Source organism: Myotis brandtii, unplaced genomic scaffold (genome assembly GCF_000412655.1).
Source record: "Myotis brandtii unplaced genomic scaffold, ASM41265v1 scaffold639, whole genome shotgun sequence".
In the NCBI taxonomy this organism is placed as follows: domain Eukaryota; kingdom Metazoa; phylum Chordata; class Mammalia; order Chiroptera; family Vespertilionidae; genus Myotis; species Myotis brandtii.
The window spans coordinates 453,090-480,014 of record NW_005370452.1 but is presented as its reverse complement, the minus strand read 5'-3'; the positions used below and the strand labels follow the sequence as shown (position 1 = coordinate 480,014).

General features: G+C 42.3%; 1 protein-coding gene across 1 annotated transcript; it reads right to left on the bottom strand.

Moving 5' to 3' along the window:
* Positions 1-1,000: 1,000 nt before the first annotated feature.
* On the bottom strand, positions 1,001-26,874 carry GTPBP4 (GTP binding protein 4). Its single transcript, XM_005880449.2, has 17 exons — positions 26,757-26,874; positions 25,129-25,299; positions 21,545-21,648; positions 21,328-21,464; positions 19,847-19,947; positions 18,304-18,396; positions 17,468-17,659; positions 15,191-15,256; positions 12,394-12,483; positions 11,452-11,562; positions 9,021-9,098; positions 8,636-8,687; positions 8,006-8,106; positions 6,262-6,459; positions 5,242-5,307; positions 2,699-2,842; positions 1,001-1,697 (listed from the first exon to the last, which is right to left on the bottom strand). The coding sequence occupies exons 1-17, from the start codon at positions 26,802-26,804 to the stop codon at positions 1,545-1,547; spliced, it is 1,905 nt and encodes a 634-aa protein (XP_005880511.1). The 5' UTR covers positions 26,805-26,874; the 3' UTR covers positions 1,001-1,544.
* Between the last annotated feature and the right edge of the window lie 51 nt (positions 26,875-26,925).

Genomic DNA, 26,925 nt, shown 5'->3' with positions numbered 1-26,925 from the left:
AAACAAACAAAAAATAAAATCAATAAACATGTCCTCGGGTGAGGATAAAAAATAAATTAAAAAAACTTAACATCTTCCCAGTTCTAAGTATGTGTCTTTCCTTGGGCATGGGTGCTTTCTAAATGCCCCTGAACACGAAGTTGGTCTTTAAAATCTTAATTCTTAAATCTCTGGTCCCCTGAAAAAAAAAGGGGGGGGGGGGGCGGAATAAAAGGCACTGAGCCTTTAAATTTTCCCGAATCCAATTCAGCTTATAGGAACTGGAAGAATAAGTGTCAACCTCTGCTATCAGAGCAGCAATCAGCAATCAAAAGATAGAATCCCAATGTGTGGAGGACAAAGTCCTGGGCAACCCACCCTACACACAAAAACAGGGCTGGGACTGGATGGTATGAAAATACTAACCCGTAAAGGCTAAAATTGATCAAAATTAACTGACCTACTGGCCAAGACTTGCCCTAAAAGAGGTTAGGCATCAGAGAGACTCCAGAGTTCTAAGTTAGTTACATTGGACAAGTTCTGCTGGTGCCACTATAATCTAGAACAAAGGAATTCCTGGTGCTTCCTGCTCGACCATCTTCCCTATCACTGAAGGATGAGTCTCTCTCTCTCTCTCTCTTTTTTTAAAAAATACATTTTTATTGATTTCAGAGAGGGAGAGGGAGAGATAGAAACAATAATGAGAACCATTGACTGGCCACTTCCTGCACACCCCCTACTGGGGATCGAGCCTACAACCCTGGCATGTGCCCTTGACCAGAATCGAACCTGGGACCCTTCAGTCCACAGGCAGACACTCTATACTGAGCAAAAAAACTGAAAACAGATCCCTCCCCAGGAGGTGCTTTTGTGGTAGTATTGGGGTGTTTATGTTTTAATTAAAATGTGATTTTCAGTCATGAACTACTGAAACAGGACATGCCTACATTTAATTGCTCTTTACTCCACAAAAAAAGTATTTTGCTTAAAAAAAAAAAAAAGAAAAACATGAACAAAATAATCAAAACTAAAAGAAGTTTATTTTGGATAAAATAATGAAGACAGATTACAATGGTACATTGTACAAAAAGACTAGAAAATAATTTAGTGCTGGCATCTGACAAACCCTCAACCTGTATCTGCAAAGCAGGACTGGCAGCCTTCTGCCCATGGCCACAAGTGGAGAGGTTTTCTTAGCAAGGAAGGACTATTTATATGCAGGGAACCAAACCAAAGTTCCATCTTGCTGAAGAGAATAAGACTTTTCTTCATCCAAAACAACAGTCACACCAATAAATCTTCCCAGTTCTGCAAATCTGATGCAATCAAAAGTCCATTAAAAGCAGAAACCAGTCTACTCAAAGTATTCGCAATATTAGGCAGTGATAAAAATTTCTCACACCTGTATTGTTAAGGGTTAACCATAATTTTGAGGAAAACAGGTGCTTTAGTTATTTCATTGTTATTTCCAGTTTACAGATCATGACTCCAATTCTGTGAAACCATACCGTATCAAACCAGAAACAAACAACAGTCCCGCCAAACTGCTTCAGCTGAGAAGGACACTATCTCCTGTCCTTTTTACCAGCTTTCCTCTTCCCAGAGAGTAAGTGCTTGGGCTTCATATCAAACACATGCCTGTCTGCCTCCCCTTTCTTCCCCAAGCGATTCATCTTCTTCTGAGAATTCTTCATCATAGTCTTGGCTTTCTTCACCATCTAAAGAGGAGAAAACATAAAACACATGAGGTGCTTACTGAAGACCAAATATCCATGTGCATTTTCATGACCCGTTAATAGTCTGTCTTTACAATGTAGGTGTGCTCAGTACTGGAAAACCCAGATAAGCCTCACTCAATGCTATTTTGAACCCACTGCAGTACCTGCAGGAACTCCCAACACCTGCATGTGAAGGCAGGAGGAAAATTACAGCCAGACAAGTTTTGTACCTACAAGGAGCAAATATATTTAGTGTGGAAGATTAAAGTGTATCTATTCTAACTCCCTCTTGGACAAAGAAACTCAGATTAGGACCCATGAAATTGTACTATTCACACTTGACAAACAAGTGGCAAGACTGATATTAAAATCAGATTTCTAGATGGAGATGGCATGGTGGAATGGAAACCTCAGGTTTCCATGAAGTCGACTGCTTGCCCATTTATACAGACTTTCTACTTTACCTGAGTTTTCAAAATGCTGAAACTAACAATTCTGGGGTGTATTTAATAAAATCAAGTTTCAGCAAGAGACAATGTACATCCAAAGTGTATTTCCCAAAAGACTGACCAAAAAGCTCGGTTGGTTCCCAGCATGACTCACTGTGGGTGAGGCCCCAGGCCTCCAGGGGCTCAGCAGGGGCCATTTCCTAGAACACCCTTAAATGGCTGGGGCCTAGGCTCAGACCACCTGGTGCCCTATGACATCATACTTCTGTTCACCACGAGAGAATGGTGTTCTGTGGGCAACCCATTTTTAAAAAATATATATATTTTTATTGATTTCAGAGAGGAAGGGAGGAGAGAAACATCAATGATTAGAGAGAATCATTGATAGGCTGCCTCCTGCACGCCCCCCACTGGGGATCAAGCCTGCAACCCGGGCATGTGCCCCTTCTTGCTCCAAAGGACAGCTGAGGGATGGGGAGGGTTTACCCTGAACGTTCAGGTAGCCAAAAGCAGAGGCCATCGTGTTATTAACTGCACATGACAGAGACTAACCTTGACATCCCGAAGACCAGACACATCACGTGGAGTTCGAGAGCAACTGCGACTCCGGGCAAGAGATGTGGGCGGGACAGAGTCTTCCCGCTTCCTTTTCCTAGTGACACTCCGAGACCTTCTGGCTTGGGCTGCATAATGGGCCTGAAAAGCACAAAGAACACTCTTCAGGATCCTAGCCTGGCTTTCAGGCTTAGTGACAAACATGAAATCACTCCAAGGGGAGAGGGCACTCAGGAGCTTTTACCAAAGCCATTACCAAATAAGCTAAAAAGAAATCTTTAAAATACACAAAGTTAATTTCACATTAATTATTTGTCAAATATTCTTTTTCATTTAACACTTGATGGTTACAAAGCTAACTTTACTCCATTAAAAAAAAATTAGAGGCCGAACCGGTTTGGCTCAGTGGATAGAGCGTCGGCCTGCGGACTCAAGGGTCCCAGGTTCGATTCCGGTCAAGGGCATGTGCCTTGGTTGCGGGCACGTCCCCACTGGGGGGCGTGCAGGAGGCAGCTGATCGATGTTTCTCTCTCATCGATGTTTCTAACTCTCTATCCCTCTCCCTTCTTCTCTGTAAAAAAATCAATAAAATATATTTAAAAAAAAAAAAATTAGAGTTGCCCATCCAGCAATGTTTTCCCTTAATCTAGATACATGGTTGGTAAACCGCGGCTTTCTTTCGAGCCACATGTGGCTCGTGAGCCGCGGTTTGCGGAGCCGCAGTTTGCCGACCACTGACCTAGATCATTAGCTCAGCATCACAATTTGAATCTTAGACATAGAGTTTTAACTTCTTTATTCCTCCATTTTGGGTTAAGCCTGTCAACGCTGTGATGAACATCAGAAAGCTCAGCCTTGGGGTTCAGCAAAGCCATGCAGATGGCCACCGACGGGTTGTTCTTTAGCCCCCCACTTATCTGGACTGAAGGATAACTCAGCTCCCTCTAAAGGCAGGCAAGCAGTAAGTCCAACACTTAATAAGCCCCCAAAAGTCGGAAGCTACATATGCATATTAAACTACAACTCCATGTGAGCAGGGTGTTCTCACTCATTGCTGATGAAAATCCAAATCAGTCGAACCCTTTTGGAAAGGAACTTCAACAAACACTATCCTTTATTTCATTATTCCACTTCTGGGAATGTGTTTTGAGAAAATAATCCAGAATATGGAAAAGTTCTTTTATACAAAGATGTATATATGCCGGGATAACTCACTAAGGAAAAAACATTGGAATTCTAACAGGTACCTGAAATGCCCTCTAGTCGTTAAGATTTCAGAACACAGCTTTGGATGATTTGCAGCCTAAGTTACCCTCCCATTGAGAGACTCAATAGTACCTCATGGTTATTTGATAACTGAAGCTAATCAAAGCACCAGGTAAAGACTTTAGTCAACAAAATTAAAGTTCCAGTAAAAAAACTGTGTAGGACGGACAACATTGTTTTGTTCTAACATTTCCAATTTATATATATTTTTCACTGACACAAATCTTGTTTTTATTGTGCATTTTTTACACACCAGCTTACATTCTTTAAGGCAACAACAAATGCATTTTTAAACCACAAGCAATCAAAAAGGCTTAAAAATGAAAAGACTATTACTCTAAAAGAAAGTGCCTGTTGCACAAGGAAACATAGATGCAGCAAGCAGCATGTGGGTATAAACAGATTTCAAAGAAAGAAACAGAAAGATTAAAGCTCTCTGCATAAACACTGAATAAAAAGACATGCACCACATGGTAGCCTAGTTCATTTTTGTGCACTGTAACCACAAGTAATTGTTTTCTTTCTAGTTTTAGGAACTTTCCAAATTTTTAAAATGAATACACAAATATAATAAAACATTAATAAAAGAAATAAAGGTAAATAAAAAGCCTCTAGGGTGGCTGCGCACACCTGACATTAACTAAACTGGACACCAGAATGACATCCAGGGGAACCTTCTACCCACAAGGATGAGTTCTAACTGAGGAGGATGGCATGGGCAAGTCTCCTTCCTAAATTCTTCTCAAATGGGAACAGCAAGAACTGACTCTGGCAACACCATCCTGTACCAACAGGATGAGCCAAATGCCCAACCTGTTCCCCAGAAGGGAATAGACAATATATAGTGTGACTAACGCTATCTGTCCTCAACCAACCACTTCCAACCAAACTGCCAGGCTAGTGAAGCTCCTCAACAGAAAATCTGCAGGTTCTAATTTCTTTTCTTTTCAAAGTAGTAAGAAATTTTATTGTCAAAACAAGAGATACAAGCTGAACAGAAGACACAAATAAGTTAATTGTTCTCATCCTTTGAGACTCCAGGGCCTCTCTGTGAAAGGCTCAGCCCAGCTCCCTATGTAGACACGACTCCTCCAAAGTAAGAACAGCAGAGATCTGAGACAGTATTCAGGACAAGGATCAGACACGTCCATGGTGAGGAGATCTGATTTCTTTTCTAGTGAACTCTGTGACCCTACAGGTTTATGAGTCCCTGGTTTTCGAGTACAAAGCTGTAACCAACTATGAAGTATCTGAGACCATCTCGGCACACTCACATTGTCATTATCATCCATGTCAACACCAAGACTGCGCATCTCATTCTCCAAGACTTTCCGCTGAATCTGAAAAGAGGGGAAAGTATATTTCTTTTAAGCAAAATCAGTTTGATGAAATGTCAAAAAAAAAAAAAAAATTCAGGAGAAAATGTGACTTTTATAACGATCTGTGATACACCTCTTTTACAAATTATGTATCTTTTACTTGGGCTCATGCTGATGTTTGTGGACAGCTCATTAAATCCCACGAAAACTATTATTTCCTGGGCACTTGCCATGTGTAGAACAGTGTACACTTTATCCCTGGATTCTGCACAATTCTGCAGGGGATTCCTGTGTGCATATGAGGTCATTAAGGCAGGTCATGTGACACACCCCAGCCAGTGTCCCTGCAGCACCACTTGGTGGATACAGTGATGTCTGCGTCTGCCAAGAACCACTCACTTGCTATAACATGAAAACAGTGTCAAGCACAGGAATACCCATGAGGTGTGTGCACTGTTGTCATTTCCTTCCTGTCCCACTAAACTTTAACTGCCCTGCACATCTTCTTCTTTCTTTGGGGAGCTGCCTCCACCTTTTCTATCATGCCCTGCAGTTTGGGGGCGACCAGAGGATCTAACCTCACCTGCCACCCTGACGAGAACAGTAGAGAAAGATGCCTACAGAGATAGAGCTGAGAGCTGGAAAGAACCCCAACCTTACTGACCCACTCGAGCTTGAACAGGTCACAGGAACCAGTAAATCGCCCTCAGATTTATGTTAGATTGGGTTAGGTTTCTGTAAATTGCAAAAGAGTCTGACTAAATTATGATCTTATGAACTTTGAAAATCACCAAGAAAGGCATAATAATCAGAAATAAAAAATCAAGACTCAACTAACCCTGAAAGTCAATACATACCAACAAAAAAAAGCATGTTATTACTACACACAGGTGAGAATGTTTTATCTAGCAATGAATATACGAGAATCCAGTATGGAAAGAAATGGGTCACACCTTGAGGGGACACAAAACTTGCCTTCTTAGCAGTTCGTGGCATTCTGGGTCCCTGTGTGTCCTTTTCTTTGGATTGCAGAATTTTCAACTTCCTTTTTTCTCTGATTTCTTTTGCCAGCTGTCGGATTTCCACCATTTCTTCATCTTCACTTTCTGATTCACTGTCATACTCTCCAGCAGCTGTTCTTAGCTCTTCTTCTTTTTCTAATTCTTCCAATTTCTTTAAAAAGGGTCATAAACACAATCAACATTGAAAAACTCAATTAAGTGTAAGAACCTTTCTATGGGAATTAGGTTTCCTCTAAGCCTTTCAGTGTGCAATGGATGCCAGGGTTGTCTCATGTGGGCCTCATACACATGTCAGAGCTGACCTACTAGCAAAGATTACGGGGGAAAAATGAAGACTACACAAATGCTGAGCTGACAACATATTAATTGCTCGGTGCCAGATCTTTTTCTCCTTTAAAAACAATGAGTGTACACAGCAAGGTTAAAAATGTGCAGGCAGACAGCACCTCCCTCAATCCCCTCTCTCTCAGCAGGCACATGGAAGAACCTCCGTTCTTGAAGAACTTAAATCATTAGTCTGCACTGATCTTTTACTATTGTGTCCATTTATCCATCTTAATGCCATCCCCAAACACAATCTCACAGGCTGTACTGTTAAAATTTTTAAATGCATGTAGGTATATCATAACCAAATAAGTAAACTCACAGGAATCCAGGAGTCAGATGTGCCTACATCACTATTTATGGACAGGGTGGGGGCAGAGACTAGAATGGCATGGCCAGACTAATCACAGGCCACCCAGAATCCACACTGAGGACACTGGGTGCTGTGCAATGAGAGATGAAGGCAAGAGGCACAATGGAAGAGTTTAGAGGAGAGCAACATGACTTCTCGTGTGTGTAAGTGTGGACAACAGAATGTGAAGGGAAGAGCTGGGAAAACAGACTAGTTAAAGCCAAGGCAGCAAGGACGAACATCAGACAACAGAGAACAGGACTATTTAGAAGTGGAAAAAACAGAAAGTGTGAAGGGGGCTTATGTTAGGGTTCAATCCCTTGATATCTGAAGACTGAAAGTATAAATTAAGGGCACCATTAATTATGGGAACTGAGGAGAAGAAAGTGGGGAAATGTAGATGGCAAATATTGATAAAGCTTTATTTTTCAAAAAGCCTGACAAAAGAAGGATAGCAACTAAAGGAGGACACAGGACTTTTGCTTTTTAAAGATGACAGAAATTTGCAGGCACTCATGTGCTAAGAAAAAGCAAACAGGGAGGGGAATGAAACAGGAGGCAGATACTGGTGATGGAGCAAAACTCTGGAGAAGACAAGGAACCAGGTCTGAGAACCAGGGGTGCTGCACCCAAAAGTACCTGCCAACGAGAAGCACCTGGGCACTCACACCCACGGCGGCTCTACATTCTTCACAAAGGCAGGCCACCTGCTATGATGGGCCAAGGGAAGTAGAGCAGGAGCCGAGAAGGGAAAAGGCCTCAGCGGGAAGAGGATGAATGGCCCTGCAAACGGGCAGAGCGCTGGAGTCTCCAGGACTTGGTAGGAGCAAGCTGTGGGTGACTGGGGATACGGAGGCTCGTGGGTGTAGAAGGAATGATGGCAACAGAGGCAGGTGAGCCCAAAGTTGTGCTTGAGTCACAGACCATTACACCATGAGACCAGCTAAAAGTTGTGTTTGTATCTTCTTGTAGTTGTATTAAAAAGGAATAAAAACCATGTAATTTAACAAGTGACACAAACCTGCATGATGTCAGGATCAATGTAATCAGCTACATTATGGCCTTCCCAGATTTCAGGTATCTTATCATACTTTTCAGATGAATTCATTATGTCCCAATACTCTAAAGTAAAAAAAAAATAAATAAATTACATTTACAGTAATTTGTAATATCTTCAAGTACCATGTGCCCAAAGTAAGTTATAACTTACGCAAGCCATTCCCCTATCTAAAGATAACAGTGTTTGTATTCAACACTATGTAAGCAAAGCCACCTGCTTATTAAAGATTCACCCCCAAACACTCCCCAAAGTCTATCAGTACCTCAGGATGAAATGACCATAAAGGAAAACAAAAATAAAACAAGTATGATATACTCAAAGGAAAAAGGCATGAATAACAGATAACTGACAATATCAACCTGGCTCCACATTTACTTGCTATGAAAGTTACAAAAATAATCTCTCATCCTTAAATGACAGAAAACTACCGAAAGGAAGAAATCTCAGAGTCCTGCCAGCATGCAACCTTTCATTTTTAAGAAATTAACAAAATGTTGGAAGATTTGTGCTCATTAAAGCCCTTTCACACTTTCCTGAAACACTTTACATGAAACTGGCATTTTAAAATAACTAGTACATGCAGGCCCTTACTTTGAAGATCCAAAATATAATCATCTCCCAGTTCCAGTTCAATATCTCGTTCCTGTAATTTAAAAAAACACACAATTATGATCAATTCTATTTGACCCTTCAGGTCCAGAATAGCTGAGCCCCCTCATCCTTGTTCCTGTGAAATAACCTCCTCTCCAGCCTAAGGACTAATCCTTTCCACACCTGGCACTCAGCTCCTACATCCAGTAGGACAGCTGTTGTGCCACATACATGAGGATGGGAACCTGTGCAGGGTTTCACAGCCATGTTCTCACAGAGTGTCATGGTGCTATCGGCCTGTTCATACTCTAAGTCTCCATCCCTCATTGCAAAGCCTTTCTGCCCACCCTCACAAGTAAACCCAGTAAGGTCGACAGTGACCTACCCTCTTCCTTCGAGCCTCCTCAATCTCCATTCTCTTCCTGCGTGCCACCACTCCTTCTGGGATGAAAGGGGGTCTCTCCTAAAAAGATATTATGGGAAATATTTATGTAAACACCTTGCTGAATGGGAAAGAAACACACAAATGAAAATCTAAGAGTAAATTCTCCATCTGCAAACATATATAAAACCACACCCAGGCCAATGAAAAACTAACAGATGAATCATGGGGAGAGGGGAGGGTGCAGGGCCGGTTTGGGCATGTTAGCCAGGAGGACTAAGAGCCGATTCTAAAGTTTATTTAGAAAAAATAAACATTAAGGTTACCAAGAACAATTATAAACAAAGGAAGCAACATGAGAAATAAAGCACATCATGAACAAAAGGAATTTAGATATAAACATGAGATAAATGACTAGCTAGCTAAAAAGTAGAGCTGGATAACTACCTCCACCTGCTTCCTAACAAAATAAATTCAAAACTAAGTGAAGACTTTTATTCAAAATAGGTAAAACTAAAAATAAATTAAACCATCAAAGTATAAGAACTATTTTTGGAATGGGTGGTGGGCATTGATATGCATGACACCAAACCAAGCAACCAGAGAAAATATTAATATACGCTAATAGCATAAATATGTGTACTTTCTCTGAGATTAAAAAGGAAATCCTCCAGCCTACATGTGTGGCTCAGTCATTGAGCATTAAACCATGAACTAGGTCAGGGTTCAATTCCTGGTCAGGGCATATGTTCGGGGTTGTGGGCTCGATCCCTAGTAGGGGGCATGCAGGAGGCAGTCAATCAATTATTTTTTCATCATTGATGTTTCTTTCTCTCCCTCTCCCTTCCTCTCTGAAATCAATAAAAATATATTTTAAAAAAAATCCTCCAATGACAAAATAAAAAAAAACAAAAAAGTTTTATAGTACAAAACCCTTTTAAAGTATATAACTGTCTAACCACGAAGCTGTACACCCGAAACTAATACCACCTAATACTAAATGTTAACTGTAATTTAAAAAATTAAAAAAATATATACCAGTCTAATGACCTTAATATAAAAATTACAAATCAATGAGTAAAATATAAATGACCTGAAGAACTGAAAAGGCCAAGCAGCCCATCAAAAATGCTGCTCACCTGCACTAATCATTAAAGAAATATATCATAATGGAACCATCTCTTAAAAATTGTATACAAGATTACATATATTTCAGGTACACACCATCATAATTTGATACTTGTATACATGACATAGTCACATCACTGTTCACCCGGTTAGCAGCCATATCTTTAACCAGTTGTAATCCACTAGACCAGTGGTCGGCAAACCACGGCTGGCGAGCCACATGCTGCTCTTTGGCCCCTTGAGTGTGGCTCTTCCACAAAATACCACGTGCGATTGAAACTTCGTGGCCCATGCGCAGAAGTCAGTTTTCGGCCTGGGCGAGTCTATTTTGAAGAAGTGGCGTTAGAAGAAGTGGGTGGTGTCGGTCGGTAGGTCGAGCGACGAGGGACACGGCGCAGGCGGGCCGCGGGATATGCAGCTCGGGGTAGGCGCGCCCGCGATTCATGCACGAGTTGAGTGAGCCAGTCAGTCAGCAGTCTCACTGTGCAGTGGTTAGTGCTAGTCGAGTCCGCAAATCGCACGCAGGTGACAAAAGATAGATGAAACAAGTATACAAGACGAGTGTGGATGGGAGAGTTGGAAGGGGGCGACTTCAGCGTACGTACCTCAATCAGATTGAGGACGTTTTTAGCAAAGGCCAGTTTAGGAGTACCCTAATTAAGTTAATAACAATGTACCTACCTATATAGTTTAAGTTTAAAAAATTTGGCTCTCAAAAGAAATTTCAATCGTTGTACTGTTGATATTTGGCTCTGTTGACTAATGAGTTTGCCGACCATTGCACTAGACTAACAGATGTCAACACCAAAGGTGCAAGGAACCACCAGCACAATATATACACGTAAGGCATTTTGTAGACAATATTTTCAATGCCACACCTTAAAATCTCTACAGATTTGAAAATTAAAAAACAACAACACTGTATGTAAAGATGTGCACTTGAGCACTGCCTACTAGCAATTAAATGAAAACTTAAAAAACACAAAATTTGTGTTTAAATTTTTTTTTTAAAAATATGCTTTTATACCAAAAATATTTCTGGAAAGATAAACAAGACAGAGTTAACATTAATAGGCCTGGTGGAATGAGAAGCAGGTTTTAATTTGGCACCTCACACTCATTTTTTGCCTTTTTTAAAATATGTGGCAGGATTTAGTCTGAGTGAGAACTCACGCCTGCTCATGACATCCATTTATGCACGTATGTGCAACTGCATCTGTGGCCCCTGGACGAAGCACGTGGCATGTTCGCTGTGTCAGTAACACCATAATTCCATCTCAAAGTGTCTCTGGAAGAGCAACCTTACCTTATCATCTCTTTTGTTTGGCATAGCCAAATGCAATCTGTTCAGCACCTCATTGACTTTATTTCCTTTCATTTTGGTTTCAACTCGATGAGCCAAGAGCCTGTCACAAGCCTAAGAAAGTGTGAAAACAAGGCACGAAAGTCACAAAGCATCCTGCAGCAGCCTCCAGGGAGGAACCAGCAACCAGAGACTATGTATGTTCCAAGGTGTTCTGCTCAGTAGTGACATCTAGTGGCTAAGTCCCCAGAACCACATCAAGGTCCAGTACCTCCCCTGGGGTAGACCCTACTCTCCAGGATGGAGGCTGCCTCTTTCTCCCTTTCCAGCCCAGGCCCAATCTGAGGCAGAACCCGGAGGCAGCACCACCACACAGCTGGCCCGAGTAACCCCACAGCCCTTTCTGGGCCCTTCTTCCCTACCAGCGACTCCGTGCTAACCAGACAGCTCCCTAACTTGATCCACATCCCACCTCAGGACTCTAACTAGAGCAACTAAGCCTGAATAAAATCAACAGTATTAGAGATGCCCTTTTTATTTCAGGTAAAAATAACAAAATAAGAATGTTAGAATCATGTGAAATCTAACAAGAAGTGCTTCCTTAAGCTGGTCCCACTTTTACTATTTTTTCCTTCTACTTCTGAACAGGTTCCATGGAAGTACTTTTCCATCCAGCTCCCATGGAAATATTGGTAGGTTGAGAGAAACAGCAGCAGTGGATAAAGTTAAAACTACCCGAGCTAGGAGTGAAAGCATCGCCCAAAGCGCCCCTTTCATTGGGGTGGGTGGGACCAAGGCTGAATCAGCCAGGGCGCATGCATTCATGCCTCCTGCCTAAGCCACAAGCGCTCACCTGGAAAGAAAACTCCTTCCTCACGACTGACTTTTCTCAAACAAGAGAAAGACAGTAAAGTGCTCGGCCACTGCCTACGAGGAAGCACTGACCTCTGTTTTCACTTTGATAACCCCTTCCTCCGTCAGGGTGCTGGTCTCTATCACAGGAAATCCTTCAGCCTGCAAATCTGTAAATATTTTCTGGGAATATAAAGAAAAAATGAGAGACATGTTATTTCCAAGTCCCCATGAACAAATCTTACTGTTCCTCAACTGAGTGTTATAAATGCTGCTTAGCACAACATCTGTGGTTTGTTCTAACTCTTTTGAAGGACATCTCCCCCAAAACAGTTATTTATTTTTCCCTCTGTTATTCTGTAATTAAGAAAATACAAATTACTAGGAGGATCAAACCAGACTACAGCAAGCAAACCAGAGGCTTTCTAGAATTTTCTGTGAGATCTTACATTCCAAAAACAAACTTGGCAAGATCAAGATACAGATTTTTTTTAGAATGTTTTCAAAGCTTTTAAAAAGAAATCCTCACCAGAGAATATGTTGATTATTCTAGAGAGCGAGGGAGAGAGAGATAAGATATAAACAGCCCTAGACGGTGTTGCTCAGTGGATAGAGCATTGGTCTATGGACTGAAGGGTCCCAGGTTCGATTCCGGTCAAGGGCACATGCTTGGGTTATGGGCTCGGTCCCCGGCGTGCAGAAGGCAGCCAATCAATGATTCCCTCTTATCACTGATGTTTTTCTCTCTCTCTTCCTCTCCCTTCCCCTCTGAAATATATACAGTGGGGCCTTGACTTACGAGTTTAATTCGTTCTGTGACGGAGCTCGTAACTCAAATTACTCGTATGTCAAATCAACTTTTACCATTACAATGACAGGTGATGCTGGGCTGATGTTGTGGCATTCACTGTGATGTTCGCTGCACCAACTAGCGGTGGGGTATCTGAAGCTGGCTTGTAACCTGAATTTTAGCTTGTGACTCAAAGCAAAAAATCGGCCGAGAGACAGCTCATATCTCGAAAAACTCGTTAGCTGGGACACTCGAAAGTCAAGGCCCCACTGTGTGTGTGTGTGTGTGTGTGTGTGTGTGTGTATATGATAGAGATAAACATCGACTAGTTGTCTCCCATACACACCTAGATATGTGCCCTGACTGGGAATCTAACCTGCAACCTTTTTTGGTGTACGATGCTCCAACCAAACGAGCCACCCAGCTGGGGCTCAAAGCTATTTTTAGTAAAAATATTTAACCTCCACAGCCTAAGAGAATTCTTTAGAAAACAACACAAAAATGTTTATGCATCTAGCTCCTTATAAACCACTAAGACTCTAAGTGAAAGGACCTCATTTGTGTGCCCTTCACCCATACACAACTTCATTCAGACACAGTCGACCAATCCAGCAATAGTTAGCTTCGTGTGAATAAGACCTGCTTTCCTACTGCAAAGAGCCGTGTCCTGAGGAATACCAGGGTCAGAGAGCCAGCCTCACTACTGACTAGCGTGTGACCCGAGTAAGACACTCTGCATCCACCTACGTATGCGGCGACAGCATCCATCACACAGTAACCTACCAGCTGCTGCTGAGTCAGAGCACCGATGAATACAGGCTACAAGAGAGTGTTATCCAGACAGTTACCATCGCAATAGTGCCGCTGTCACCTACTTCTCGATTTCACTAAATCTTCCCAACCACATCCTGGTATAAAACCAATGGTGTCACTGTTGGTGACCTCACCCGTCAGGGCTGCTAGGTGGTGAGGCTGAACTCAAGCATGTGTAACATCAGAGCCTGAGCATCCCAACCTTCTCCACCCTCCAGTGCTTTTAGACAGAAAAACTGAGATTATTCAATAGGTATGTGGGCCTTTTTAAAAAATAAGTGAATTATCTGGTGGCGCGTTTATATAATCAGCAATTTAAAGAATATATCACAGTTCTCCAAGGAAACCAGCATGGCTGTTTGAAAAACTCTAATTCTCACCAAACATGAAATGTCCACATGACACCAGGGGCAGTGGGAAGAGAGCAGCATGCCCCTTCCTCGAGACCCACTCAATGGAGCATGCTCCAGGGCGTGTGGCCAGGTGCAGTCATCATTCTACTGCAGTAGCTCCCAAACCTCAAGTGTGCACCCATCACCAGGGGGCCGTGCAAGCCCACGCCTGCTGGGTGCCCCCCACCCATTTCTGACTTCAGAGGCCTTGCATTCAGAACATATTACCACAGGAAAGTGACGTTGGCTAATGGTCACGGGCACAACCTGAGAACCACTGTATTAGTGCAAAGCTTCTCACAGCGCCTGTCCTGAAAGATGCTACTGAAGAGGGCTGCAGGGTTCAATCGGTTTGACAAACCAAGGCTCACATGCTGTCTCTCGGAAAACTTCAGCAGACACTACAGATTCCGGTCCTACAGTGTCAGATGCTCATTTTCCTTCATTCACTCAGTTTCCAAACTCACTTCATCACAGACTCCACGCAGCAGACACATAGGCAACACTATGAAACCCCCGCTACCTAGAAACTTACTCTGCAAAGGGCTGCTCCTGTGCACCTGCTACCGAGGCCTGAGCTACATTCCCTTTAAGGCCCTGGTGTAGAACAGTCCCTTCCTATGTAAGCAAATCTTCCAGAGGTTAAATGTACCGACCGGGGGCACACATGGATGCTTGCTTCCACAGCCTCTAACAGAGCAGCCATCAGGAAATTTCAGGTTTAGTTACCACTAAGAGGTTTTTATAATGTCATGTTGACTGAACTACCAAGGATACTATCTCAACTGTAAAACCAAAAGCCAGACCAGCATTGCTAAAATTCTTTCTAAACTCTGGCAATCTGAGATGAGATTTAGAATTGGTAAGAAATATTGAAAGCATAAAGTTGACTTACCTGGTCCTCTTCTGGAAGCTCAGCTATCCTCTTCACATCACATTTGTTTGCTACAACTATAAGAGGCTACAACGAGAAGAGAAATAACAAGATGATCACCACCTTCATACTGCAGGTCATCAATGTGGTACTGGTCATACCACCTTGTTTATTTGCTCTTTATTTAAAAACATAACCAGATGCACCTTGGTAGTTTATATTCTCTGGTTGTCACTTAGTCTCAAAATAAACATTGGGAGCATATGCTTAGCAACAGTTTATTGAATCCATAACATTTACAGGATTCTCAAATGGGTACAATATACAATCTGTCATAAAAATTATAAATGATGCAAGGTAGAATAAATTTTTAATACTGGTACAATGGCAATAGCAGCTTTACAAATATTTATCTATAGGATTTCTGTAACATTTTAAATAAACCTTCATTCCACAAGAATGATTAAATCATTTAAAACTTATATAGTACACAATGGCTTAATAGCAGCAACATAATGAGGGCCTCATAAAATATTTTGTACAAATGCTCAACTACTTTATTTTTAGTAATCATTTCCTTTATTCACACATAAATGTAGCTAACAGGTTAAAAAAAAAACTTTTACTGGAAGCACATGTTTCTTAACTATTATATGTGGAATTTTTATCCATAAATGTGCTGTAAGCATAAATGTGGATCTCATGAAAACAAAACAGTACCCCCAGGTCTGCTTTCCAGTCTGGTGACTTTCACAACACTATTTGGCACCTCAAACACTATTTATTTGTGGAAATACAGGCATTTCTGGGAAAATGCTAAAGTATCTTTTAAGCCTAAGTTAATCAGGGGGTATTTTAAGGATATCAGCTATGTAGCTCCTTCCTCTCAGGTTAAAAAGTAGTGAAGATGTGAAACCCCTGGGTTCCTATCCATGAAGAACTGCTCTCCTGATTTCTGGAACTGCAGTGGAGGTTACAGCATCTCAGCTAATCCTGCACCTCCAGTCACACTCACCTAATGAGAGTGTCCCTTCCTCCATGATACTTAGAACATTAGTGATGGGGATCCTTGACAAAGCTATAATAGTGTCCACTGTTAAGTAGATGTGTCTGACAAACTGGGGCCTACAAGAAATACCTGGCAACTTTGTAGGAGAATGACTGATAAGGTCACCAAATAAAAATAAAGAATGCCTAGTTAAATTTGAATTTCAGGTAAACAATGAAATTTGTTGTTGGTCCTCACCTGAGGATATTTTTCCCACTGATTTTTAGAGAGAGAGGGAGGGAGGGAGGGAGGGATTGGGGAGAGAAACATGGATGTGAGAGACACATCAATGGGTTGCTTCCAGTACACACCCCGACTGGGGCCAGAGATCAAACCTGCAACCCAGATACATGCCCATGACCAGAAATTGAACCTGTCACCTTTCGGTACATGGGCCAATGCTCTAACCACCGACCCACACTGGCCAGGACTGAGTTTTTTAGTTTTATTTTTTTACTATACATATGTCACATGCAATATTTGGGACATAATTATACTGAAAAAATTTGTTATTTATCTGAAATTCAAATTTGATTGGTATCACGTATTTATATTTACTAAACCTGGCAACCCTGGATTGGCAGGAAAGAACAAAAATCAAGTTAGGTGTGCATTTACTGTTACTGAATCAGGCTACTGAGGACAGAGTATCAGGTGTCATAGTGAATCTGCTATGGACCCCAAGAATCCTTAGCAGGGCACTGTGGAAAATACAAGGTTCAGGTTGAAGTCTTCATGAAATTTACATTTAGCTGTATGAATGTGGACAACGGACATCAAAATAATGAATATGTCAGACTTTAGTGAGCCTGATATAACTACCTACCTAAGATGCTAGAAATGATACATTCTAATTTTTTAAATCACATTGGACCTTTTGCTTCCAAACCTTTTGAAAAATAGGTTTAGATGGAGGATGCCCTTACCTTTTAACTGTTTATGATGAACATAAATCAAATCTAGAGGGTTTTTTATTGATCAAGTTTGTAGCACTTAATGAATGCATTAGCTTTACAGGCTGAAATACTTTTCATTACTCGAGAATACCCAAGATGAATGGGAACTAGGTTATTGTCTTAAGCTCATAAGTGCACCTACAGAGTACACATTAGAGTGATCTAGTTAAATGTGAACAACCTCTCCAACCTAAATTGGGTAATTCCAAGATAAACATCACTTTGGAGATTGTATTTTCTGTTGTGTTCTCTTATTGATCATGCAAACTAGAAAATATCCAAATACCCACTCACCTTGTTGACAAAGAGAGGTCTGATGTTCTGGAAGAGCTCCAGCTGCGCCTGCAGCCCGTGCCCACACTGCTCAGACAAGTCCATCACATACAGCACCGCAGCACGCAGATGGGCCAGGGCCGTGATGGCCTGCATTTCAATTGTGTTCCGATCCTCCAAAGGGTGGTCCAAAATCCCCGGGGTATCTACAACCTAACAGTCAAACTTGTCACTCCAAAGCACACTGCTCACAAACTTGCTGTCCAGCACATCCCAGAGGTCACTGACAAGACTAGTTAATAAAACGTAGGTCTCCCAGCTGAGCATGATAAAATAAAGCAGTAAAGGGGAAACGGGGGATGGAGGCACCTGCACAGCTCATTCAGGAACTAGCAATGACCTTGAGAGAATGCCTCTCTGCTATTAGTGACATCATGAAACAGAACTGGAATAACTGGCTACCATGCCCATGTGCGAGGAACTACTTCATCATTGATAAAGTCAAATTCAACTGTGGAAATACACGGCTTCATGCTTTTAAATTAGTAAATGCCATTTCTAACAACAGGGTCAGAAACAGTGACAAGACTTTCCTCAGCAGCACCACTGTTAACATAATGCAGAAGCCTCCTGGTAGAGAAATGAGAACTGCTCTTAAGCAACCCCAAAGCTCAGAGTTTTCTTCATGAGGGCACTCCTGGCAACCCTAAGAGTCTACTTCCACCTCCTCATTCTCCCCACTCTAAAAAGTGCACTAAATAATAAGACACTTTGATCCCCTGTGCTGTAGGGATCAAAATCATTCCATTAACAAAACCACCAGGACATCTGTTGCGTTTAAAGATAAGAGCTCTTACCTGCCAGCGCAGATACTTATAATCCATGTGTCCAACAAACAGAGATTTGGTGGTAAATGCATAAGGCTGGACATCCACATCTGCTCTTGTCACCTGAAACCAATCACAGTGTTCTACACTTTATTTCCTCTCACACAGTGTAAAAGTACCCCAGATATGTTATCAAGACTGTTACAGTAGGAGGAAAAAAGCTCAAGTGAGACTTCCATGGTTAACTGCTGAGGACAAGAGCTACTATGCTTCAACAGGTGACGGTCTCCACTTCCTCATCACCGCCCATAGCAGAGAGAAGAGCCTGAATCAAGGACAAGGGAGGTGAGGCAGGCCCAGTCGGAGGAGGACACCCACCAGCTTTTCCTTGCCTGCCCCAGCCCCTGCCATGCCCAGAACAACTTTCTTTAATGAAGAAAACATTCTACATCTGCGAAGTCCATATGGGGCCTGCTAGCCACACACTGTCCATGAACTCTTGAAATGTAGTCAAGTGCAACTGAGAAACGAAAATTTTATTATTAATTAAAAATATATATTTTAATTGATCTCAGAGAGAAGGGAGGGGGAGAGAAGAGAAACATCAATCGGCTGCCTCCAGTACTCACCCCAACTGGGGAGAGAACCCTCAACCTGGTATGCGCCATAATCGGGAATCAAACCCACCACCTTTTATTGTACAAGACAACACTCCAACCAACTGAGCCAAACTGGTCAAGGCTATTGTTTAATTTTAATTATTTAAGTGGTCCCGTCTTTGCCCCACAGAACTGGCCTTCGAGTGTTGGAGACATAGCTAGGATACTGAAGAGAAACGGCTTGTCACTATGTCAGCACAACTTGTGGACAAAATCCATAAATCTTAAAGGCAAAGGTATTCTTGGAAACAAACAGCCACATGGATGTATATGAATGTAACAATTGTTTATTGGTATATGAGCTGTTGCTGTTTATGAAATGACATTTTAATAGCTGTTTCTGCTCTGCTCAGGTCCCTCAAAGTCAGGTAAATTACCCTTAAGCACCAAGTTACTTACATAAATAGTGCCCTTGAGCCTCAAATAATAAACTCACTCAAATAAGAATGACTCAGTACTCCCCATTACATGGACCAAATAGTTTATGTGAAAGCTGACATGGCAACTAAGGGGACAGTACCCGAGAAATACTTTCAGAAAGTGAAGTCCCACTCAGCAAGTGCAGCCTGCCACAGTGAACAGCAGGCCCACTGGCACCACTATTCCCAGAACATGCCAAGACAACATGTCCTGTGAGAGGCTCTTGTATGTTAACAAAAATGTACTGTAACACCTCAAATCTCTTAAAAATTTGTAAGAAGCACACAAGAATCAAAAAATTGTTTCTGTAATAGCAATATATATATCTAGGATCAGACAAACTCAATCCTCCCTTCGAGGACACAATGTTTTGAACCCAGGGCAGTACCAACTCAAGGACTAATTAGCCGTCCTCCATCCCATGCAGTCAGAACATGGCAGACCTTTGGCCTCAGGTCCTCAGTATCCTGAGTAATTATCAGAGACAAACCAACCTTATTGATGAAGCTGGACTTGCCGACATTCGGGTACCCACATAGAAGCAGGGTCCTCGTGTTTGGATCAATAGTTGGCAGACGGGACAGGTGCTGACGCACTGTGAGAAGTTCAAATTAAATGTGCTTAATTTCACAAGAAAAATTAAGAAACTCAGTTTAAGATCTGTTTCACTTACACTCCAATACTGTGAAATATTAACATCATTCCAACATTTATAATGTGATGAAGAAAAAACAAATGACCCCTAGCCGGTTTGGCTCAGTGGAGTGTCAGCCGGCGGACTGAGGGGCCTGGATTTGATTCCGGTCAAGGGTATGTACCTAGGTTGCAGGCTTGATCTCCGGCCCTAGTCGGAGCTCGTATACTAGGCAACCAATTAATGTGTCTCTCTCATATCAATGTTTCTCTCTCTCTGTGTCTCTCCTCCTCCTTTCCACTTTCTCTAAAAACCAACGGAAAAATATCCTCGGGTGGAGAGTAACAAAAAAAGAAAATACAAACGAATGAAAAAAGGACCATCTGCTCCAAGAATCCCATTCCTAGGCTGTGCCAGCTTGGTATTCCTATCTAACAGGTTCAAGGTGAGGCCAAAAACACGTCTAAGTGTCCAGGTGACGCTTAACTGAAAAATATTTGGAAAAGCGCTTTTGAAGTGAGTGTGCGATCCATCATTTCTGACTAGACAGAGGGCTGCTTCCATGTAATGACTACACAAGGGCCTGGTCTGCAGTGCTCATAGCACCAGTGACACCACTAAGCTACCTTGAAGTTTAAGCAGCCAAGTACTGCAATCTTATCGAAAATTATTTGCTAGATGCTGGGAGAGGGGGAACAAAACCACCTGAGTTAAAAACATTTGTAATGAAAATTATATGAACGTAACAAAGGAAAGAACTGTTTTAATAAAAACCATACCATGTTAATTCAGATGTTGTCCTAGTACATGAAACTATCAGGTAATAAAACAAGTAGCAGTTTGATGCTATCATGTTACAAAGAAAGGCGTTTAAAAAAAAATACGTAAAACTAGGAATCAGGGGGCTCTTTCCCCCTCCCCACCTGGAAGTCTGTGCTGTAAGATTCTTTCCCCTTTCCCCTGTGGGAGTCTGTACTTGTTCTTTAATAAATCTCCACCTCTGCTATACCAACAAACAAACAAACAAACAAACAAAAACTAGGAATCATTTTATTTTCCTACATATTTTTGGTATTTCCCGTGTTTTATAATGTATATGTCTTATCTACTAAATATGAGAAACATAAGTTTTCTTAAGAGTGCTATTAACTTGTAAATATTGTAAGTGCTAGTTACTTTTTCAATAACTGGCCTGTCAGAATTTCTTATAGGATAGACTAGGAAAAGTAATTTGGCCCTGTCATCTCTAAAATAAAATAAAACATTTCAAAAATAAGTTTTTGACAAGGACCAAGTACCTTAATGCACTCAAGGGCATTTTTGCTTATGTATGACAAGTACCTTGTTCCAAATACTCCAAACTCTGTTTCTGTCTTTTGATAATGGTGCACATTCGCCCCAGGGCGGCACGCTTCAGCTGCTTGCAACGGTAGAGGGAGTCTCCATATTTCATAAGCCGCACATAATCTTTAGCAACACTTAAATAAATAAAAAGAAGCACATAAGTTATTTTCACTTTTGACAATTTAAAAGATAATATATTAGGAAAATACCTTACTTGTCCACTAAATTCTTGGCAATATTTATTTGTCCCAGAGCCAACTTGTAATGATCTTTATCATAGAGAATGTTCATCAAATCAGCATAAAATGGATGGATATCCTGTAACAAAAAAAGCAAAGCAGTTTGGCACAAGTTTCTCATCCCTATTGTACATAATACTTGAAGAATAATTTCCAAGGAAATACATCACACCTTTCCCTCTCTTCCCACACCCGTAGCATCTCTCCCCAGATCTCTCTCCTGGCTAACGTCTGTCTGGTTCTCTGAGAGAGCAGGAGTTACAGGGAAGTAAGCCTGGCAGTCACCTCTGCCCATCCACAGACCTTCATCCCCACTCCTGTAGAACTGTTCTCCGATCCAACCAAGGCCTGGTCCATCTATGCACTGGACCCTGCCCCTTACAATTCAAGAACTGAGTTCCAGATAGTATTCCCTCTCCACCTGGCCATTCCCATCAGCCTGTAAACCTATTATTTCTCCCCCCAAATTTTAAGTTTTAAAACTCCCTTGTCTCCCCCCCGCATCCTTCCTTTCCTCTGCTCCCCTTCTTGGCAAATGTCAAGAAGAAAGGTACCAAGTCTTTTCTTTCTCCCCATTCCCACAACCCAAACTAGTCAGGACTGTCTCTACCAGGCCGTCTAAACAGCTCATCACCACCAGTGACATCCGGTCCTCCCTTTTTCTCACCAGATCCTTTCCCACACTTCCTGATGCGTTTATTCACCTGGTCTCTAGGATCTTCTCTTTCACTGGCTACTTCTCCAACCCCCTTGCTGGCTCGAGCTCCAATGCTAACCACTCACACTCCCCAAAGCACTCTTCTCACACTCATTTCCTAGGTGACCTTCCATAGGTTCTCACACATCTACATTTTTACAAGTCATATCTTCCCATCTCCAGGCCAGACTACTCACGAGCTTCAGACTGCTCGGCATTTCTGCTTGAACATCTCACCCACATCTCACAATTAACATGTACAAACCGTTCTCCACCTCCTCAAACCAGTGTCCCTCCCCGTCTCGGTGAAGGGCAACTCCATTGTGGGCTATGCCCCACACCTACTCCATGAGCAAATCCATTAGCTCTTCCTTCGAAGGATACCCTGAAGCCAAACACTTCTCAACTCCTTCACCACCATGTCCTTTAAGTCACTGCGCTGACCTGAGTGGCCTCCTACCTGTAAAGGCCAGTCATCCTCTAAGAGCTAAGCCAGAACATGGCCAGTCGCAGGCTCAGCTCCAAAAGCTTCCCGCCTTAACAACAGAATTCAAGCCCTACACAAGTCGCCTTGCCCCACCCACATCCCAGTACTCTCCTCCATCTCCTGGGTCCACCTGTTCTGGGAAGACACCACACTCTGAACCTCAGAGCCTTGGCACTTGCTTTCCCCAGGGAGCCAGCTTACCACCTCACTTCCTTCAGGTCTCTTACAACCTCCCTACTCTCCGTATTTATCTGACACACCATGTATTTTCACATTTACTGTCTTTCCCCACACTGGACGAAGTTAGGGACCTCTTTTATTACAGCTGTATTCCTAGTGTCTAGAACAGTGATGGCGAACCTTTTGAGCTCGGCATGTCAGCATTTTGAAAAATCCTAACTTAACTCTGGTGCCGTGTCACATATAGAAATTTTTTGATATTTGCAACCATAGTAAAACAAAGACTTATATTTTTGATATTTATTTTATATATTTAAATGCTATTTAACAAAGAAAAATCAACCAAAAAAATGAGTTCGCGTGTCACCTCTGACATGCGTGTCATAGGTTCACCATTACTGGTCTAGAACAATACCCGAGACCCAGCAATCATTCGATGAATGGTAATTTACTCTTGACCCTCTACCTTGAAACTGTTCTCAGATAACTAACTCTAGCTTTAAACACACACACAAATACAATGTTCATAAATTTGAACCTCTAATGTATAAAAAATGATGCCATAGAAGATAAAACTTCTTACAAAGAACCACAGAAATCTGGTACTAATTAGACCAAAGTATTTTGTTCATTCAAACCAGGTATTTCCTAATATCAAATTAGTTTAGAGCCCTAACCAGTTGGACTCAGTGGATAGAGTGTCAGCCTGTGGACTCAAGGGTCCCAGGTTCGATTCCGGTCAAGGGCATGTACCTTGGTTGCGGGCACATCCCCAGAAGGGAGTGTGCAGGAAGCAGCTGATCGATGTTTAAAAAAAAAAAATTAGTTTAGAATAATCTCATCCTGTTTGTTTTTCAATTTTGAGAGCACTTTTTTAAAGCTGGGGACAGTAAAACAGGAAAGACTTAGGAGAGAGCCTAGGAGAGGCTTCTTGGGCTCACTGAGAAATCAGAGAAAAGGGGGCCTTGGAGACAGGTTCAGGGGATGAGCTCAGGACAAGCTGCCACTGCCCACTGCTCCGCTGGCTGCAAGTCTTGTGGGGTTCCTTAGAGGTTAGGCTGCACACCTGAGAGGGTAGAAGGGGAAGCCTCTCTTTCTCAAGAAATAATTACTTATTCAAAAGCATCTATTGAAAGACATATAAGTGTCACTCCTCTAGCAGAAACCTTTAAATTTTGTTTTAAACATTTCTGTATTTTTAAAAACAAACCATCATCTTCTGTTTTTGTTAATCCTCAACAAAGGATAGGGTGATTTTTAGAGTAGAAGGGAGGAGTAGAGACAGAGAGAAACACTGATGTGAGAAAGACACAGAAATTGGTTGCCTCCCGCATGCGCCCTGACTGGGGCCTGAGATGGGGCCTGCAACCAAGGTACATGCCCTTGACAGGAATTGAACCCGTGACTCTTCAGTCTGCAGGCCGATGCTCTTATCACTGAGCATCAACTGACTAGGACCATCAATATCTTTTTATTTCATTTTTTATATCATTATCTTTTTAAATATAAAGACTATTTTAGGACAGTGGCAAATTTACACTCTCACATCCTTCATCATCTCACATAACCTTGCTACCATGTGATCCTACACGAGGACTTCATAAGCAGTGTTGCTCTACCTCTCTACAACTAAACAAACAGGCAAACTGCACTATGCAGAAGAGTGACTGAATGGAAAATCAGTTTCCCCCGAGCAATTTCTCACCACTAGTGAAAAAAAGCAGTCAGAGCTGAACTGACCATCACTGGCTGATGAACCAGCAGGATCACAAACAGTGGTAGACCTCAGGGCACGGACCCAACTTGAGGCCAGGAAAAAGAGCCTTGGAAACAGGCAGGAGAGAAAACCAGACCAGCTGGCGAGCTGCGAGAACTTCCAGATCCAGTCACAGCTTTCAGAGACCCTGGGTTGGACCCTGCAAGCCTCAAAGTTACAAAACCTGGAAATAGCGTTGGGCCCTCTTAGACGAGGTTTGGTTGGCAGAAAGTAAAATTAAGAAATTTAAAAGCAAAAAAACAAATGACAAACCATGTTCTGTTCCCAACTTTGCCACTAACTCACTGAGTAAACTTAGACAACTCCATTATTTTCTGTTTCCTTCGTAATCTGTGAGGGGAGTAGACCAAACTGGTTAAAACCCATTACCCAAAAACTAACATTTACATAAGCATCTGTGGCCTCTAGAGTCACTTACATCCAATTTGGGGAAGTCCGTTAAAATCTGTGAGAGTCTGTCATGGTAATTCTGCTGAGTAAATTTGACTTTTCTCATGTAAAAATGTCTAATGCGATGAATTTGGTAATGTTTATGAATGACCGTTGGAGTCTTCCGTTGCGTCTTCGATAATGTCAGGTCAATAAAGTCCTGCAATTAAATAAAATAATAAAGAGTTACACCAAATGCGCCTACTTTTCATCCACTTTATTGAAACTTTCTTGGAAGACTAGTATCTAATAATAGTACTTTTTTTTTTAAACGACACCTTTTCTAACTAAATCTTTTATATACAATCTTGTTCATCTTTATAGTTTTTTTTTCTGGCCTTTAAAAAAACACTTAGCAAATGGCTGCTGAAATAAATCTTTCTTTTAATTCCCAAACACCTAAAAACCTTTGAAAACGTAAGTAGACAACTCAAGCGTAAATCAGGAAAAAAAACAAAACACTCCACAGTATTAAAAAATAAATAAAAACAATCCTACAACGTTAAAAGCACATAAAACAATGAGTAAAACAAAAATCCACTGTTGATAATTTCCTAGGACTTGTTAAGGAGACAAGGACATGAAAGGTTTTTGCGTGACCTCCCCAGCTGGCAGGTGCCTACAGCACCAGTTGGGGTACAGATGTCGGATTCCAGGCCCCTCCTCCTTCTTGCCTCTGCCGCCTTTGTGAACCCTGGAGGGGCCAGTTCCAAAGCTACTGCTTCATAAAGCTTTCCGCCTGGCCCCGCCTCTGGGTGGAGGACCCTTATGTCTGAGGAAGGACCCCCTCACCTCTGGGGGGGGGGCGGGACGGACTCTAATGTCTGAGAGTTCTATCGCAAATCAGCGAGCTGGACAAGACGCCTAATGAGCCAATTAGTTAGGAGTCATCTTTATTGCGCGCAGGTTCAGAGCAGATCACCTCTGTCAAATTCTGAACAAACACAGGAGGGAGTATTTCCTTTTTATCTCCTTCTAGTTCTTTAAGTTATGTTTGTAGACAGCGTGTAACCTTGAGTACATATCGATCTACACAGGCACCTGGCATCAATATCAGCGTATCAGTTAGATGGCTAGCTCGCAAGGTCAGACAATTGAGTTTATCTTTCCTATTCAGGCAAAAAACAAAGTTATTTTACAGCCTAAAAATAACAGAGTTGACCTACGGAATAAGAGACGAAGAACAACAGAGTAGTTCAAACAGCAGTTTTTCCAAAGGAGAGACCACTATGCGTAACGAGGACCGACCCCAACCTCTGGGGAGGAGCCCTCCTCTCTGGAGAGGACCGTAACGTCTGAGGAAGGACCCCCTCACCTCTGGGGGTGGGGGGACCCTAATGTCTGAGGAAAGACCCCAACTCCTGGGGAAGGACCTCTCCCCTCCGTAGAGGACTCAGACGTCTGAAGAGAAACCCTGCTCTCTGGGAAAAGACTCCAATCAATGAGGAAGGAATCCCTCGTCTCTGTAGAGGACTCGAAGGTCTGAGAAAGGAACCCACCCTTTGGGGTGGGGCTAGCCCGGGGGACCCCTAAATTCGAGGATGTGGCCTGGGTAGCGGGCCCGGCAGGGGGGCGTTGCAGGAAAAAGGCGAGAGCGGAAGGTCCCGGGACGCTCACCTTGGCGGACGGCACCACCGTGATCTTCTTGAAGTTGTAGTGCGCCATGTCGGCGGGTCGGCCACGAGGGAAGCAGGCTGACACACGGGACTCAGGCGGAGGAAGGGGGCGGGACTTCCGTGGGTGACAGAGGCGGGACTTCCGCCTACCGCGCGTCACGTCCGGGCGT

Bases quoted from the DNA above. Each gene is read 5' to 3' on its own strand.
- GTPBP4 (XM_005880449.2), bottom strand. From the start codon at position 26,804: ATGGCGCACTACAACTTCAAGAAGATCACGGTGGTGCCGTCCGCCAAG. The intron at 8,688-9,020 runs GTAGGTCACTGT...TTTAAATTACAG, and splicing joins AGGAGGCTCGAAGGAAGAGG to GAACGAGATATTGAACTGGA. The intron at 6,460-8,005 runs GTTTGTGTCACT...CCCTTTTTAAAG, and splicing joins TTGATCCTGACATCATGCAG to AAATTGGAAGAATTAGAAAA.